Below are 17,564 nucleotides of genomic sequence, written 5' to 3'. Positions count from 1 at the left end.
ATAGAACGTTGGCAGAATCAGTTACACGGAGTAACTATGCTAAATTGAAACATGATGACTCGATCGATGTGTTGTGTGTCATTAGAGGCAAGAAATCTACCTACTTATGATGGTCTAATTGAGGTAGATACCTTTTTGGATGCATTTGAAAGGGAGGTACTGGAAAAGAAACACTTCCAGGACTTAGATTGGGTATTGCGTGCTACGCCCGAAAGATGGTGGGGTATGCACAAGGGAAGCTTTGATGATTGGTGAGAATATAGGAGGATGATGAGAGCATGATTTGGGAAGCCTAAGATGCAATTGATAGACAAGTACGATGGGTAGGATGATCTGCACGCGCATCTGGACAAATGGATGCATGATTATGGGGAAAAGCCTCAACCTTAGTGGGTGCACCTATTTTTTCATACCCTGGATGTTATCCCAATGAATTGGTATATAGAAACATAGCTCTGCCATGGAATAGGTGAATGGGATATCCTACACAAAGGATTCATGATGACATTCAGTTTTGAGGATGGATTTGACAGCACTGATGAAGCGTTACAAGAGGTGAAAGCAACCATATTTAGGATACCACTAAATCCTTTAGACTTGATTCAGCCTGAGTGGGCTACTCAGTTGAGTCGCGCGTTGGAATTTTATAATGTAACTGCTGAAGAGGAGGATGAGGATCCACAAAAATTGACATTACAGAAGCAGAAGGCCACATGAGGTTCGGGGACCATAGATTGAGAACCTAGATATAACTGCACCAGTGAAAACTAAACATGTGAACATTGGTATAGAGGCAGAACCCAAATTTGAAAATATTGGAGACTACTGGGATGATGCGACGGTGGATAAGGTTGCTAAATTACTCGACGAATATCAGGACCTATTCCTGACCAAGTTTACGGATTTGAAAGGAATAATCAGAGATCTAGGAGTGATGAAGATCATGTTAAAGCCCAACACGAAGCCAATCAAGCAGAGGCCTTACCACCTGAACCCAAAATATAAGGAGAAGATCTGCTTAGAGCTAGAAAAAATGCTAGCAGCAAGAATCATTGAGCCTATGGAGGAATCCAAGTGGGTAAGCCCAATGGTGGTGCAAGAGAAGAAGCAGAAGGATGAGATAAGGATATGTGTGGATCTCAAAAAACTAAATGATGCTTGTGTCCAGGATCCTTTCCCAACTCCGTTCATGGATGAGGTGTTGGATAATGTAGGTGGTTAGGAAGCATACTCTTTCACTAATGGGTTCTCTGGGTACCACCAAAACAAAATCACACCAGAGAATAGGAGCAAGACAACCTTCGCGACTAAGTGTGGTTGATTTCAGTATACTGTAATGCCATTTGGATTGAATATGCCCCTGCTATCTTTTCGAGCATGGTTGTTGCAGAATTCAAGGAATTTATTCATAAGTTCCTTGAGGTCTATTTTGATTACTAGACTGTATTTGGGCTGGTTAAGCGCCATGTAGCGAGTTTACACTTGATCTTGGATACCTGTCGAAGATACTAGATCGCGCTCAACATTAAGAAGTGTCTATTTTGTGTTCCTTTCAGGAACCTATTGGGGCATGTGGTTTGTAGAAAAGGGTTGATGGTAGACCCCATGAAGATCACGGTGATTCTTAACTTGGGAGTGCCGAGGAGTGTGAAATAGTTGCGCGCTACACTGGGACATACGAGATATTATAGGAAGTTTATCAAGGGATATGCCCAGATCATCATGCCAATGGAAAAATTGTTGAAGAAGGATGCCACGTTCTGCTGGAACGATGATTGCAAGAAAAGATTGGATATATTGAAAGAAAATATGGTTATCGTACCGATTCTAGTCTTCCCGATCTGGAAGAAATAGTTTCATGTACATGTCGACACGTCGTGTATAATACTAGGGGCAGTACTAACACAGGATGGCAAAGAAGGCTTAGACAACCCTATCATGTTTGCAAGTTGCAGATTATCTAAAGCAGAGAAGAACTATTCCACCACTGACCACGGGGGGCTAGCTATGGTGTACGCGCTCCAAAAGTAATGATACTACTCACTAGGAGGCCACTTTAAGATGTATACGAACCACTCTACACTGAAGTACCTGGTTAATAAGCCTGTGTTGGGGGGGGGAGAATTTGCAGATGGCTCTTATTGTCCCAAGAGTATGATTTTGAAGTTGTTGCAAAGCCTGGATGATTGAACGCGGGACCAAACCATCTGTCGCGCATCGAAATAGGAGAGGAACCTACTAATTTGGAGGAAGGATTACTTGACGTGCAACTCTTTGTTGTGCACATTGCGGATGGACATTTTGAGGATATAATACACTTCCTAACAACAGGAACTATGCCGGAAGGATACTCTGTCCAACAAAAGTAGGAATTAGTGGTGCACGCAGCATATTTTTCTATCATTACTAGGCAACTATAAAAGATGGGGACTGATGAGATACTGCGAAGGTATGTACTTGAGTTTGAACGAAGTGACATCCTCACGGACACTCATGGGGGCGCCGCGGAGGACACTATGTAGGGAGAGAAACCATACAAAAGATTCTACGTGTAGGGTTGTGGTGGCCAACCCTTCATCAGGATTCAAAAGCATATTGTAAGGCATGTGATCTATGTCAAAGAATAGGTAGGCCATCGTGGAGGGATGAAATTCCTTTGAATCCAAAAATAATGTTGCAACCCTTTGAGAAGTGAGCAATAGATTTTGTAGGACCTATTCATCCCCAAGGTAAGACAGGCACAAGGTACATTATCACTGTGATGGAGTACTTAACTCGTTGGGTAGAAGTGCAACTGGTGAAGAATTGCACAGGTGCAACTGCCGCAAAGTTTCTATTTGAGCATGTACTGATGTGATTTGGATGTCCAAAGATCTTGATGAGCGATCAAGGTACACACTTCCTGAATGAGACGATTAACGCACTAACGAAGGAATTTCAGGTGTATCACTAGAAGAGCACACCTTATCACCCACAGGCTAACAGGATAGTGGAGGCATTCAACAAAGTGCTTGAAACCGCACTGACCAAGGTTTGCAACACTCAGCGAAGTGATTGGGACCTATGCATACCTGCAACATTATGGGCTTATCGGACGACGTGTAAGAAGTTAACAAGACAGACACCCTTTAGGTTGGTATATAGGGTTGAAGCAGTGATGCCTATGGAATACATCATGCCTAGTATGCACATAGCAGAGCTTACAAGTATGATGGATCATGGAGCCCTGGAAGAGAGGCTCACGCAGTTGGAGGAGCTTGAAGAAGAGCAAATTTTTGCTGGATTTCACCAACAAGTCCAAAAGTAGTGTGAAAAAGCATGGCACGATCGACACATCAAGCTCCGCACATTCAAGGTAAATGATCTAGTTTTTTTGTATGATAGTAAGTTTAATAAATTCCCTGAAAAATTTAGGATGCACTGGTTAGGGACATATGTTATTAAGGAGATTACTGATGGTGGCGCAGTCCAGTTGGTTAAGTTAAATGGAGAACCCTTCCTAGGAAAGGTGAATAGCAGTCGATTGAAGCCGTACACAAGTGGCTCGGTCATCTCACTAGGTGATAAAAGCATAGTCCTAGCACTCTAGGTAGCTGAAAGGAGGCACAGGAAAATAAACTACACTGCCCGGGTTGGGGATCTGCGCGATATCAGGATTGCGCGAAGCAGCGAAGTGTCACAAGGTCCACGACAACATGAAGACAGCTGCACTAGTGCACAATTCCATTGAAAGGTGACCGTTAAAGTCACTATTTAAAATTTGATGGTTGGTTTGAGGCCAAATGGAGTGGGTAGTAGACATTTAAGGCAATATCTATGGGCTAGATTCTTGAAAATTTGTCATCAATCTAGCATTAATGGACCGAATGTGGGGGGAATGGTCGAATTCAAATTCAAAAGGTCCTATAAATTACAAGTGGTTGTCCAATGAAAAATACTTGACACTTTGAAAATTCAGTTGTTGCACTATCAAGTGTGTATGGACGTTTCAAATTTTGAGGCTTTGAGAGCAAGTTCAGTGTTTGAAACATTGTCAAAGGAGATGCAGGACCTCCTGACTAGAATGATGTCGACACCTAAGGAAGCCGAACAAGAAATTGTGGTAGTAGAAGCCCCAGAGGGTGCCAGAGTGATAGTTGAGGTCCCTAGATCACCCATAATACTGAGACCTAAGAAGGATAAGTAGGCTATGATTCCAGTGTGCGTCTCACCAAGAAACCCATAGAGGACCAAGATCACCTTGCAGGAAAAGGGGAAGGCCATTAATCTAGAGGCCAACGGTGAAGAATCTGTAGAAATCCTGGCAGATGAAGAGGACGTGGAAATGGAAGTTGAAACCCAAGTGTAGACCCTATTACCTGGTTACCAGAATATGTTCCTCCGTACAAAGGTAAAGCCAAGGTGCTCTTTGCAAACCTCACTGCTCCTAGATGACATTGTTTTTGAGGGGCCGCACTTGGAGCAAGTTCCTGTACAGAAATTCAAATATTGGGACCTCGCACATCATGATAAATTCCCGCATTTAGCGATTGAGCAGCTAATGCACCGATGGATTGACACGATGGTCAAAATGATTGAATTGGAGCCATGCACATGGCTCAAGGGTGTAGAGAAAGCCATCTTGCTAAACCTGCTCTGGGTGCCGCATTACCACCGTGCCCTAGTGACTGTCTTTGTTATCAGGCAGTTTCTCTGATGGGTGTTTGTGGCTGGAGGAGCCCATTCCCATCACAGAACACTTGATTCATCGGGTCACACGACTACCTACTCAGGGGAGGATCCAACCAATATATCAGAAGGAAAAGGTGGCGAGTTGGTCCTCGTGGAAGAGATGAAGAAGAAGTTCAAGTTGGAGAAGAAGTAAGGATATGCCATCTCTAGCATTAACAACCCTGAAGTCAAGGTCACAACACAAATTTTAGAAGGAAAAGTGATGTGGAAGTGCTGTGTGGATGAGGTGCCCATGCCTGTGATTGCACTAGTAGCCCAATGCACAAAAGGAGTCCAGTTCAGCTGGGAAAACTATCTATGCAGTGAGTTCCTTGCGAGCTGTTGCGAGGCACAAGAGTAGGGAAAAATGTTTCACTATGCATGGCTCCTGTTGTCAATCATACTGGTGGCATGGGAACTGCTAGAAGAAAGCCAATTCCCTTCAGTTGTGCCAGACCTTCCAGAGGGAGGGAAGTATGCTTCACTGTGGGTGACCAAGGATGCACAACGTATCAATGAAAGTAAGATCTTTTGGGTCTTAATGGAGATGAGTATCTGGATGGGGATCAATTGCAAGCCGTGGTTGTCGCCCACAATATACGCCAGTTTGGAGAGCTTTGCAGAGTTCAAATTAGATTTCCACCATGGTTTTATCAGGGTGCGGAAGGAACCCATGAAGACATGGGATAACTTACAATATCTGGCAACTAATGATGTAATTTACATAGTCCTCGATTCTTGGCTTCTGGAGTGGCGTGCTCTAGCTGACTCCACGGTGGAAATGGACAAGTCCGTCGTGCAGCACAAGAAGGAAGAAACAAAGCTTTGAATGGTGCAGCTGGCGGAGAAGCACTTAAAAGAGGAAGTAGAGGCTAAGGCCCAGGCAGTGCGCGATGTCGTGAAATTGGTGGAACAACAGAAAATATGAGGAGAAGAGCACGAAGGGAAGACGTCACCTTCACCTGGAACTGAGGTAGAAACAAAGACAAAACAAGGTGGCGCAGACCCATAGATGACGTCCATCCAACTCAAGCGTCCATGACCACGAGAGAAGGTAGTGCCACGAAGGAAAACCAAGGCATCAAAGACATCCTTCGACCCAATCACCCTCACTGAGGGGATTTGCATGATATTGGAGAGACAGTGAGGGGTGTCACCATGGAGGTCCTCCAACAGTTCGAAGAGCAGCAGCAGTTGGTATTGGGGCCTCTCTGAATAGAGTTGCAGGAGTTGCAGGTTCATACTCCACAGACTGACATGGTGTCCACCAGCCTCGCGATCGACACTTCAACTACTGAGGATATGTTGTGCACAAGGGCGACCAACATGATAGTGCTACCAGACGGGGCACTTACTACAGAGAATGTGGCCTATAGGCCCACAGTCAGCAGCTTGAAAGTGGTAAGATTTAATATGGCTACACTCCCTCGAGAGATGCTCTACCTCTTCCAGGATGGAGTCACCATGGAACTTCGGGCCCGGGAGAGTCGCGCTCTACAGGTGATGAGTGAGAAAAACATCAACATCAAGCAGTTGTGCCTACAGCGCAATGAGGCAGTGGAGCAGAATAAGCAAATTATGCAGGTAATGGAAGAAGCCTACTGGATGGTCCCGGAGTTGGACATTCAGGAAAAAGAACTGATGGAGGTGTGCATTCGTAAGTTGGCCACAAGGGTGTGCGATGCTCGAGCAGAGATGGCCAGGGTTCAGCTGGAGCTGAACCTATAGATTGCAGAATTGCAGTTGAGGGCTCAACCTTCATGTAGGTTTTAACCCCGTACAAAAATTACCTGCATACAAATTATAAAACACAAAAAATAAATAATGCGAGAGCATAACACATAAAACACATATACATAGAGATTTTCCCCTGGATCCCAAAACTGGGACTACCAGCTTGATTTTTCATTATGTTCCTTTCAATGTTACAATACATATTTATACATGCCAAAGCATCCAATAACATGGACGGAAAAATATTGCGTCCAAAACCATGGACCAAAAACCATCGCATCCAAAACCATGTGAGAAAAACATGCACAAAACCATAGGTAGGTCCGCCCAACCTAACCTATACCCCTCAAATGCCCTGTAACTCCCCTCGCTACACAACCAGCACAATGAAGGGGGGGCTCTGGCCCCCCTCTAACCCCCCAATTAACTACGTGGGTTAGTCATGGAAAGAATATAAAACAACCCAACACTTCAACTCCACCAGAAGTTAGGAAACAATGTACCACCACTGTTACAACAACAATAGAGGCGACCAACAGTGTAGTGGCAGATTTCATGGAGCTTTTTGAACAGTCATTCGAGGTCCTAACCATCCTATAGGAGGACCCGAATGTAGAGCGCTTGGAGACAGAGGCGCATGAGCTACAAAAAAAATACGACGAGGTCAAAGGAACCGTGCAGATGGTTGCCCTTACACAGAGGCTCGCACGGATGCAGGAGGCAAAGGCACTCAAGGAATAGGTGGATGTTGCTCGGCATAAAGAAGTGGTCTTAAAAGCACGCTTACAACCATGGATAGATGAGGCTTACGCGATCATAGCCTCCATTGAAGAAAAGCTCGTGTAACTACAGACAGCTCAGCAAAAGATTCAGGGCAGCAGTTCAGTAGCAGTCGCTAAGCAACGAGTGAAAGAAGTCCAACAGGCGTCCGCTCAGTGTGCTGCTGAAGTTGCGGTGATCCAAACGAAGCTGGGAGGTCTTCATGCTAAGATATCCACACCTACAGAGTGACTCAAGGGTGAGTCACGATGTTTGTGTTGGGGGCCTTTTGGGCGCAGGATCCCCCAAGGGAATTTTCGGGGCTAAAAGACCATATTTTGGTCCAATTTTGTATTCTAAGTGTAAAGACTCTGCATTTGGTGGTCGCAGAGCGCGTAGATGTTAAATATTCATAGGGTTGTCTTCCCTTATTTTGAAAATGTAATGTTGGTTTTAAAGGATCTACCCATGGTATGCAAACCATGGGATTGTATAAATAGAGATAAGCTCTAAGTAGTTTAAAAAAACAAGACAAATCAATAATCATGAAGGATGGAGCCATAGCTTTAGAGCAAAAGTCTATGTTTGGGTCGTAGTGTAGGTAGAGGCTTTGCAATTGAGTGCTCAAAGGCCTAGAAGTCCGCAGCTGAGTGTACGAACCCTTGCAGCTGAGTGCGCAGGGCAGGTCGAGTCTGTAATTGTTCAGAATTACCAATAAAGAGAAGTATTCTATAATTTCTACGTCTTTATTTCTTGTTTATGCATCTGTCATATTGGGTATGAATTTCACTTATAATGTTTATATGATGCGCGAATGTATGTAAATGTATCAACAAGTAAGAACATCCATTTACGTGAATCTAACTAAGGTCTGTTAATAAGATAAGAAAGACACTTAGCCTAGTTTGGGAGATATCGTAGTTCACTACCCTAGCAGCGCAAAAATATATTAGCCCCTGGTTAGGGCTGTGTGAAAGCTGATTGTACCCTTTTGTGAAGGTACTAAAGGGTGGAACAGAGGGCTAAGAAACTTGCATGAAGGCAAGCATAACTAGGATAAACTGACATCACAACTATCTCAAGGGTGCGGAAACTTGGTTCCAACATCCCCCCATACTGCTTCGGGTGAGACTTCAACCCGTGCTCCGCGGGTTGATGCCGAAAGGGCCAGTAGTGTAGGGATTTGTTCGGCTAACTAACGCTGAACCTGGGTCAAGCCCCCACAAGCCAGCAACTGTGTAAAGACACAGAGGCATGCACACACGTTTCAAACACAGGAAACTCATGTATACGGGAGTCTACTTCAGGAAAATAGTGTGTATACATGACTGTACTTCAAGAAAAAAATGTATAAATGACTCAATCAAGAAAAACAAAAATCAACTCCTGATCCAGAAGATTAGACTTGATACTTGGGAAGCTAATAAGTCAAATAACATTGTAAAAGAAAGCAATCAAGAAAACAAACCCTGATTGAGAACAAACAACCCAAACTAGGAAAAACAAGAATGTTTTCCCTAGTGGAGTTGCCAATTCTGTTGCGGGTGGGAACACCCTAGGGTCTTGGGTTGAAAACCCCAATAGAGCAGAGGGGAAACAACACTAAGAAATGCATAGACAAACAATTTAAATGTTTATACTACTGAACTAGTAAGAAGTGACCTTACCCGGAGGTCCTATGTTTGGGTAGATCCGCAGGGTTTGAACCCGCTGCTTCTTCCGATGCTTTTGAAACTTGTAAATTATTCATGCAAAACCAATACAACAGCAATAACAAAAAGCACATTCATGATATATATACGTTAGATCATATAAGAAAATGAATGGTTATGCATTAATATAAGATTTATAAACAAATCACAACATATATCAATGCATAAACATGATAAATATCAAGAACATAACAACATTTCTTTATTGATGTAAGCTAAATGAAAGGTGGAAAACTACAACCCGAGTCTTCCTCCGGCTCTAAGTGGAACCGTCCTTCGGATTTATCCTATCCCGGCCTTAGTAATCTTCCTCCATCAACATACACAGGGATATCAAAAGAGGGATGAAGGATATCTCAAAAGAGGAAACAAGAGTTTCCTAAAGCTTGGGGAATGCAGGAGGCACAAGAATTTCTTCTGACTCGATTAGGGATCAATCAACTATAATATAAATATCTCATCTCTTCTCCTTTTAGGCCTTCCCATGGAGGTTTATTTATACTTCTCCAAATTATAAATAGTTGGGCCATGGGCTATAGTAGGTGAGTAATAGGTAAAACCCGTAAACTCCGCCTGAAATTAAGGAGATTTATTATTTTTAAGTGTTTTAACACATATATGCGGGTTGGGTATATACTAACCTATGTGTACATGGTTTTAACACAGGGTGAAGTAGTGTATAGGAAATAAAACACTGGTTTTTAGATTTTGGACCAAGTCTAGAAAGGAAGGGTTGCCCTAGGCCATAACCAGAGCACCAAATCTACCAAGAGTGGCAAATAGTGCTATAGTCTATCTTGAGGACACCCTCAAGTGTATAGCCTATCTCTTTGCCTAATCGACTGAACCTGACCAACACTTAGTCACTTTCAAGCCTTCCCTATCTATTATTTCCTCACGCTATTCCCTTGAGAAATTTCCCCTATGTTTTAGGAATTTTACACTCTAGAATTGCATAATAGCCTTAGGTCATTCTCAGACTACATGCTTCACCTATACACATGGGAATATCCTACAATTGATAGTATACTACCTTGGAATATCCATCTCAACTGGGTAACTCAAATTATTTGCATGCAATAATTTTTTTGGGTTGATTGATCAGTTAACTAGTCGATCATTGAGTGTGCTTGAAGTTACACTTCCACAAATTGACCTCGACTAGTTTTTCTAATACTTAGAACTAGTTAAACTGACAATAAATCAAATTAACTAAAATAGATTGCAACAAATTAGCAATCAATTATGTAAAACTGAACTCAAGCTTCCTCAATTCGAATTTACTGAGTTAACTAAGTGACAAGTGCTATGTCACCTCACTTAACTACCTCCAAGTATTCTGCTGAAATAGAAATTCAAATTTTAATCTAGTTTGACCAAGGCAAAGTCAAAACTAGATTTTCTTGCTGCATTTTAAACACTCCCTCTCAACAAGAAAGTGATTATCGACCACCCCTATCCTGAATCTATGGAACTTAAACTTCCCTCTTGACAAGGCCTTTTTAAAAATATCAACATTTTGTTCCTCTATTGGAATGTACTGCAACAACTTAATTTGCCTCTACACACAATCCCATACATGGTGATATCGGATATCAATATGCTTGGATTGATCATGAAAAGAAAGATTCTCAGAGAGTTTGATACAATTCTGATTATCACAGTAAATCACAGTAGGATCCATCATCTGACCAAACAAGCAAACAAGTATCTTTCTCATCCAAATCACCTCACATGTTGCTTGAATTGCAACCATGTATTTTGATTCTTCTGAGCTGAGTGCCATTGATCTCTGCTTCTTGCTATACCAAGAAAATTTTGTAGACACAACAGTGAAAATTCCACATAATGTACTCTTTTTTTTTGTGGACATCCCACCCAATCTGCATTGGTAAAGCAACACAAATTCACTCCCTCTTTATGTTTGTACCAAAGTCCAAATGGGGAGGTTCCTATGAGGTATTGTAGAACATGTTTAGTTTCCCTCCAAAATAGTTTGGTTGAAATAGCCATTCATTTACTAATTTGGATTACTGCATAACACATGTCTAGTCATGTATTCACAAGATACATGAGTGAACCCACCACCTGTTGGTAAACAATCGCATCCACTTCCTCACTTGAAGTGGCATCCTCTTTCCTCCAATTGGATACTAGAGGAGTCTCCATGGGTTTTCACATGTCCACGTGGAACCTCTAAAGTATCTTGTAGGCATACTTTCCCTGAGAAGAAAATAGTTCCCCATCACCTTGCCATACTTTCAAACCAAGGAAGTAGTGCATGATACCCATGTCCTTCATCTCGAGCTCTCTTGCAAGGTCCTCCTTGCAAGATCTAATCAATGTCTCATCATCAGTAAGGATCAAGTCATCAACATATAAAAAAATAATCAACAATTTACCTTCTACCAAAATATGATAGAGGATTTCATCTGCTTCACTTTTGGTGAAGCCCAAACTGGTGAGATAGTTATCAATCCTAGTGTACCAAGCAAGGGGTGCTTGCTTGAGATCGTACAATTCTCTCTTTATTTTGCACACAATAGACTCTTGTTCATAAGTCTTGAAGCATTCTAGTTGCTCGATATACACCTTCTCCTCAATAAATCCATTGAGGAATGTTGTTTTCACATCCATCTGGTGGATCTTCCACCCCATCTATGCAATCAAAGAAAGGATGGATCTAATGGATTCCTACCTTGCTAAAAGAGAAAAGTTCTCCTCATAGTCAATCCCATTTGCTTGAGAGTACCCCTTGGCCACAAATCTAGCCTTGTAATTTTCTATGCTTCGATCTTCTCCCTGTTTCACTTTGAAGATCCATCTCGAACCCACAACTGATTTCTCTGTTGGTCTTGGTACCACCTCCCAAAAATTATTCTTCACAATGGATTTGTACTCTTCCACCATTGCATCAACCCATACTGGTTCCTCTACTTATTCCTTGAAAGAGGATGGCTCAGTCTCTACTAGCTCAGTCATAAGATACATGTATCCAGTGTATTGATTTGGTGACCTTCTCTATCTACGCTGATTTGAAGGAGCACGCACATTCTCCCTCGCATCCTCCACAAGTATCTCAACTTCTCTAGTTCTCTTCCTGCCTTCTCTGGACGACTCTTCTTGAGTGGTTGTATCCACTCTCTACTCCTCAACTTGTGGATACTCCACAACATCTTGAGGCTCCTCTGGAGCTAAAATATCCTCCTCTGATAGGATCTGAATTTCCCTCTCAAGAGAGCACTATCGATGTAACAGATGATCTAGTTCCTGGGATTGGAAATATCCTATGCTCAATGCAGGGAGGCGAAAGCTGGTCAAAGACACTAAAAGGTGTGTTCCTTCCATGGATCAGGGTGTGTCAAGTTGCAAAAGTTAAGGGTATGCAAGTTTGATTTTGCAGATGTCCTGGTCAAAAGTTGGCTTAAACACGAGTCCAAGTGAAGCCGGCTCAAGGCCAAAAGGTGCAAATGGTCAAAATGCAATGCAGTAGTACAACTCAACATGAAGGAGCCTCTAGGGTATAAGGCTAGAACGAAGCGAAGAAGAAAACAGGAATGAGTCTTCATCGCATAAGTCATGGCGTGACTACAGAGGAATCCTGAGCCTACTCAAATCAAAGTAGCATGGGCAACAGATGTCAGTGACATGCTAACTATGATGCCCATGAAAAGGATGGCTCTACCATTGCATCATGATTTAAAAATTAGTGAGTGAAGATGGTTTGTGAACCAGAACACGATGGGATTGACCCTATGGTGAGTGCATCGACAAATGGAGGCTAGTATGCATAATGCAATGGAAAAATGGCTTCCTGAACCTATATGCCAGTAAGAAAACGATACCTGCCATGACAGGTCAGCAGTGATGGAACTGCCTCGAAACTGTCGAAAAAACGTCCAAAATGTCCTGAAAATCAAACCATTCTCAACATTCCAACCTCCCAAGTTAAAATTTACATGAGACAAAACAAAATCAAGTTTTGAAAAAATTTGACATTTTCAAAGCTTATAAAATAGTTTTTTTGACTCACCATTATCATCGTTTGAGTTGAAAGAACAAGGAGTGAAGAAAAAGAAGCAAGCTTTGTCATTCGCCAAATTCGACTGTTCAAATCTTCCCAAAATCACCAGGTAACCCTTAAACCCATCTTGCATTCATTTGTGATTGGTTTTAAAAATTTTAATTCAAGTTTCACCGTTGAATTTATGTCAAATAATTTGTCACAGCGTATACGCGGGTTGGCTATATGCAACCCGCGTATACACAGGCCCTAGACATAAATGTGTGTGAAACAGACCCGTCTATACACCGCGAAAACTTCAAAACAAAAAACTAATGGTCCAAAGTTGTTTTTTCCTTAGTGTTCCAGTCACATGGAGGGAAAAGGAGCATGCCACAGTGGATGATGAGGTTATGAATGATCCTCAGGCCCTGGATAGGTGGAGGCTGTGAATAAAACCCTTAAGACAATCCTACAAAGGAATATCTACAAAAATTGGTCCAATTGGCATCTTATGTTGTATCCATCTCTTTGGGCATACCGAACCTCCATAAAGACTGCTACAGGTTTTACACCTTTTCATTTAGTTTATGGGATGGAATCTATCTTCCCTGTTGAATGTGAAATTCCATCTCTTAAGTTAGCTGTTGAGATCCTTCCAGAGACCTCTAGTCCTGAACAACGCCTCATTCATTTGGAACATCTCAATGAGCAGCATCGAGATGTCACCACAATCAATGAGGCTCATAAGAAAAGGGTTAAAACTCAGGATGATAAAGTTGTCCATCCTTGAGTCTTTTCTAAAGGTGACCTTGTCTTGGTCTATGACCAAGATAAGGATGCCTTGGGGGCAGGGAATTTCAAGCCTATGTGGTACGGTCCCTTTATAATTAAATGAATTTTAGAAAAGGGACATATGAGTTAGTCGATTTTGAAGGAAACAAGTTTGCAGAGCCCTGAAACGGGCTCTACCTTAAGAAGTACTTTGCTTAAGTAGTAGCTAGGCAATGAATTATTTGTACATTTTGTATTTTTGTACATATCTCATTGGGATTTTTTTGATATCAAGATTTTTTGGTCTGTTGTGGCAGGTTTTGATGGATGACTTGGTATATTTTGGATTCGCCAATGGTGCTAGTCGGCACACTCAAAACCTCACTTCCGCAGCTTGGGTAATCTACTATCCAACTGGTCAATTGATGGTGTCAAGGGGAGTATGCATTGGTCCCACTTCAAATAATATGGCTGAGTAAATTGTCGTTATTAATTTACTATTTGAAGCAATTTCTTATGGAATCGATTCGTTGGTAGTCTATCTTGATTCACAACTGTTAGTGTCACAATTGAATAACATTTATCGGGTAAGAGATCCATGTTTATATCACCAGTATTTAAGGGTGAGGTTGTTGAAAAGATCATTTACTTACACTAATTATTTTCACATTCCAAGATCTCATAATTGGTTAGCTGATTCTATCGCTAATCAAGCATTATACTGGCACATCATTCATTCATCACAATAAAATCAAGCATCAAAAAGTTGAAACTATATATATATCATCAAATATCTCGAGTGTACATAAGTGTGTCCAAAATAATATACAAAAATTGGGACTCAAATGCCCATAATCATGTCTAGTACATCTAATACCCTCGCTCAGGATGAGCGACTAAGTATGCAACTACTACTTTAGCCACACGCCTAAGAGGCCAAACCTAGTCTCGTGGCATGCCAACCACGTGATGCTGCATGTCTATAAGGAGATCCTCTACAGCCTCCATCAGTACTCGGTGAGTTAATATCACCAAGTGTCGATGAACTGTGTGTAGGAGTCACTCTGTATCAGTAGCCACCTCTTTGGCACCTCGGTCATGACGCCCATGCCGTGGGAATCCATCTGGTCGTACTAGCCCAATATCTGGAACATGATCATCATATTAGTCATTTCAATCCTATCAAAAATATTTTTCAAAGTTCATTTTATATTTGAAAAATCATAAAAATCATAAAATCAAAAACATTTGTTACCTATATTGCCCCATGTCGCGACTGGTGGTAAAGCTAGATTAGGATCTCCTCAGAAGTCCAAGCCAGCATAGGGGTAATCATCCACTGTGATGATCTGCTGCTCCCACCAGGAGAAGAAATCATCGTCGAAACCAGTCCATGGAATGCCCCCACCTCCTAGTCATTTCATCAATTCAGCCCAGCTGCCCATTCGTGGATCTCGTGGAGTGCTGATCGAAACTGATACTCTAGGGCAGAGTGTTGGGACTCTCTCAAAGAAGAAAGAGCACAAAATATTACCATACCCGAATTTTTTGGTATGGCCCTTTTTCATAGATGTAAGCTGGCTCTTCAAGTTGGCGAGAAGAGGAGTATACCAATCAAATACTGTGGTGAGACAGTCTACCACCAAGCTCATGGCAAGCCATGAAGCCTAGTGTAAGGAAGCTAATTTGTTCACTCTGGCTATAGTGAACATGATGATCCTTAATGATAAACTCTCCACATGCTTTATTGGAATTTTACTTCCAACCTTTTCTGGATGACCCGAGCAATATATATGCACGTAGTCCTCGATAGAGAGACTACCTCGTGATCTGCCTGTGGAATGTACTACCTCTCCCCTTCAGGAAAGGCCTGTGATGAAATAAATATCCTCAATCTCTATCTTAAGTGGCATTTGATCAATCATGAATGAGTCATCATCGATGCTCCAGTAGTGAATGAGCATTTCGAGCAAGCGAGTGTTTTCTTTCATGTTTGGCATTTTGAAGAAATTTAGCAAACCACATCCTCTTAAGGCATCCAGGGCCTGAGGATTGTTCATAACCTCATCATCCACTGTGGCATGCTCTCTTTCCCTCCATGTGACTGGCATCTTGAGGAAAAAACAAGTTTGGACCATTAGTTTTTTGTTTTGAAGTTTTCACAGTGTATACGTGGGTCTGTTTCATACACAGTTGCGTCTAGGGTCTGCGTATACGCAGGTTGCATATATCCAACCCGCGTATACACTGCGACAAATTTTTTGACATAAATTCAACAGTGAAACTTGAATTAAAATTTTTAAAACCAATCACAAATGAATGCAAGATGGGTTTAAGGGTTACCTGGTGATTTTGGGAAGATTTGAATGGTCGAATTTGGAGAATGGCAAAGCTTGCTTCTTTTTCTTCACTCCTTGTGCTCTCAACTCAAATGGTGATAATGGTGAGTCAAAAATACTATTTTATAAGTTTTGGAAATGTAAAATTTTTTCAAAACTTGATTTTGTTTTGTCTCATGTAATTTTTAACTTGGGAGCTTGGAATGTTGAGAATGGTTTGATTTTCAGGACATTTTGGACGCTTTTTTGACAGTTTCGAGGCGGTTCCATGACTGTTGATCCGTTATGGTAGGTATCATTTTCTTACTGGCATATAGGTTATGGAAGCCATTTTTCCATTGCATTATGCATATTAGCCTCCATTTGTCGATACACTCGCCATAGGGTCGATCCCATCATGTTATGGTTTGTAAACCATCTTCACTTGCTGATTTTTAAATCATGATGCAATGGTAGAGACATCCTTTTCATGGGCATCATAGTTAGCACCTCACTGACATCTGTTACCCATTCTGCTTCGATTTGAGTAGGCTCAGGAGTCCTCTGTAGTCATGCCATGAATTATGCGATGAAGAATCATTCCTCTTTGCTTCTTCACTTCGTTCTGGCCTTATACCCTAGAGGCTCCTTTGTGTTGAGTTGTACTACTACATTACATTTTGACCATTTGCACCTTTTGGCCTTGAGCCAGCTTCACTTGGACTCATGTTTAAGCCAAATTTTTACCATGACATCTGTAAAATCAAACTTGCATCCCCTTGACTTTTGCAACTTGACACACCCTGACCCGTGGAAGGAACACATCTTTGAGTGTCTTTGACCAGTTTTTACCTCCTTGTATTGAGCATAGGATTGTTCTAATCCCAGAAACTAGATCATCTGTTTCATCGACATTCGTTCTTTCCACTATACTATAGCATTCCTTTATTCTTTTTCCAGCTTAAAGAAAAAGACAAAAAAATTATATATTCCAAAAAAGAGTGGGAACGAGACAATATTTCCACTTATTGTTTGCAGCCAGAGTTAGTCGTGTTGCCCTTGAACAAAGCACTCAAAACAAATTCTCCTCCATTTGGGTGGGATTTAGTTTGACTTAGGTATGCCTTAACCTTGTTATTGATTCAATTCTCCCTTGATTGGTTATCTCTTCCAATCATATGGAGGGCTCGTTCATGCCTCTTGCATTACGAACTTATACAGAGTCATCATATGCTGCCACATAGTCACATTGAGTCATGCTTTTGTTCAAGGGAAGTTAGCTCGAGTCGGCCTCTCTGTGGTGTCTCTTGACTCATTTTTCAATCGGCCATCCCTGGTTGTCAGTGTCTTGTCTATCATCACATCAGTTATATTGGTCCTTTACTTGTACCTATTTGAGAAGGTCTCCATTAACTTCTTGCTAGCGGATCTTGTCATTATCGACGACAACATCTTGCTCTAAGGATAGGCCTAAAGCCACACCCTGGCCCTATTTTCATTATTCATAGGTCTCCTTGTGCTCAACATCGATCAGTATCATGAGTCATTAACTGA

General features: G+C 41.7%; 1 protein-coding gene across 1 annotated transcript in view; it reads left to right on the top strand.

The window, feature by feature from the left end:
• The first annotated feature begins 6,123 nt into the window (after positions 1 to 6,123).
• The window catches only part of LOC149169100 (uncharacterized), a 43,046-nt gene continuing 31,605 nt past the window's right edge, over positions 6,124 to 17,564 (top strand). The window contains exon 1 of the mRNA XM_089425076.1: positions 6,124 to 6,357. Within this exon, the coding sequence (XP_089281202.1) occupies positions 6,124 to 6,357 (234 nt within the window). The remainder of the gene's footprint in view (positions 6,358 to 17,564) is intronic.

Source organism: Pinus tabuliformis, chromosome 4_2, assembly GCF_031772625.1.
Source record: "Pinus tabuliformis cultivar Carrire ecotype Pingquan chromosome 4_2, CPIR1, whole genome shotgun sequence".
Lineage (NCBI taxonomy): Eukaryota > Viridiplantae > Streptophyta > Pinopsida > Pinales > Pinaceae > Pinus > Pinus tabuliformis.
The sequence above is the reverse complement of the archived record's forward strand: the minus strand, read 5'-3'. Positions and strand labels throughout refer to the sequence as shown.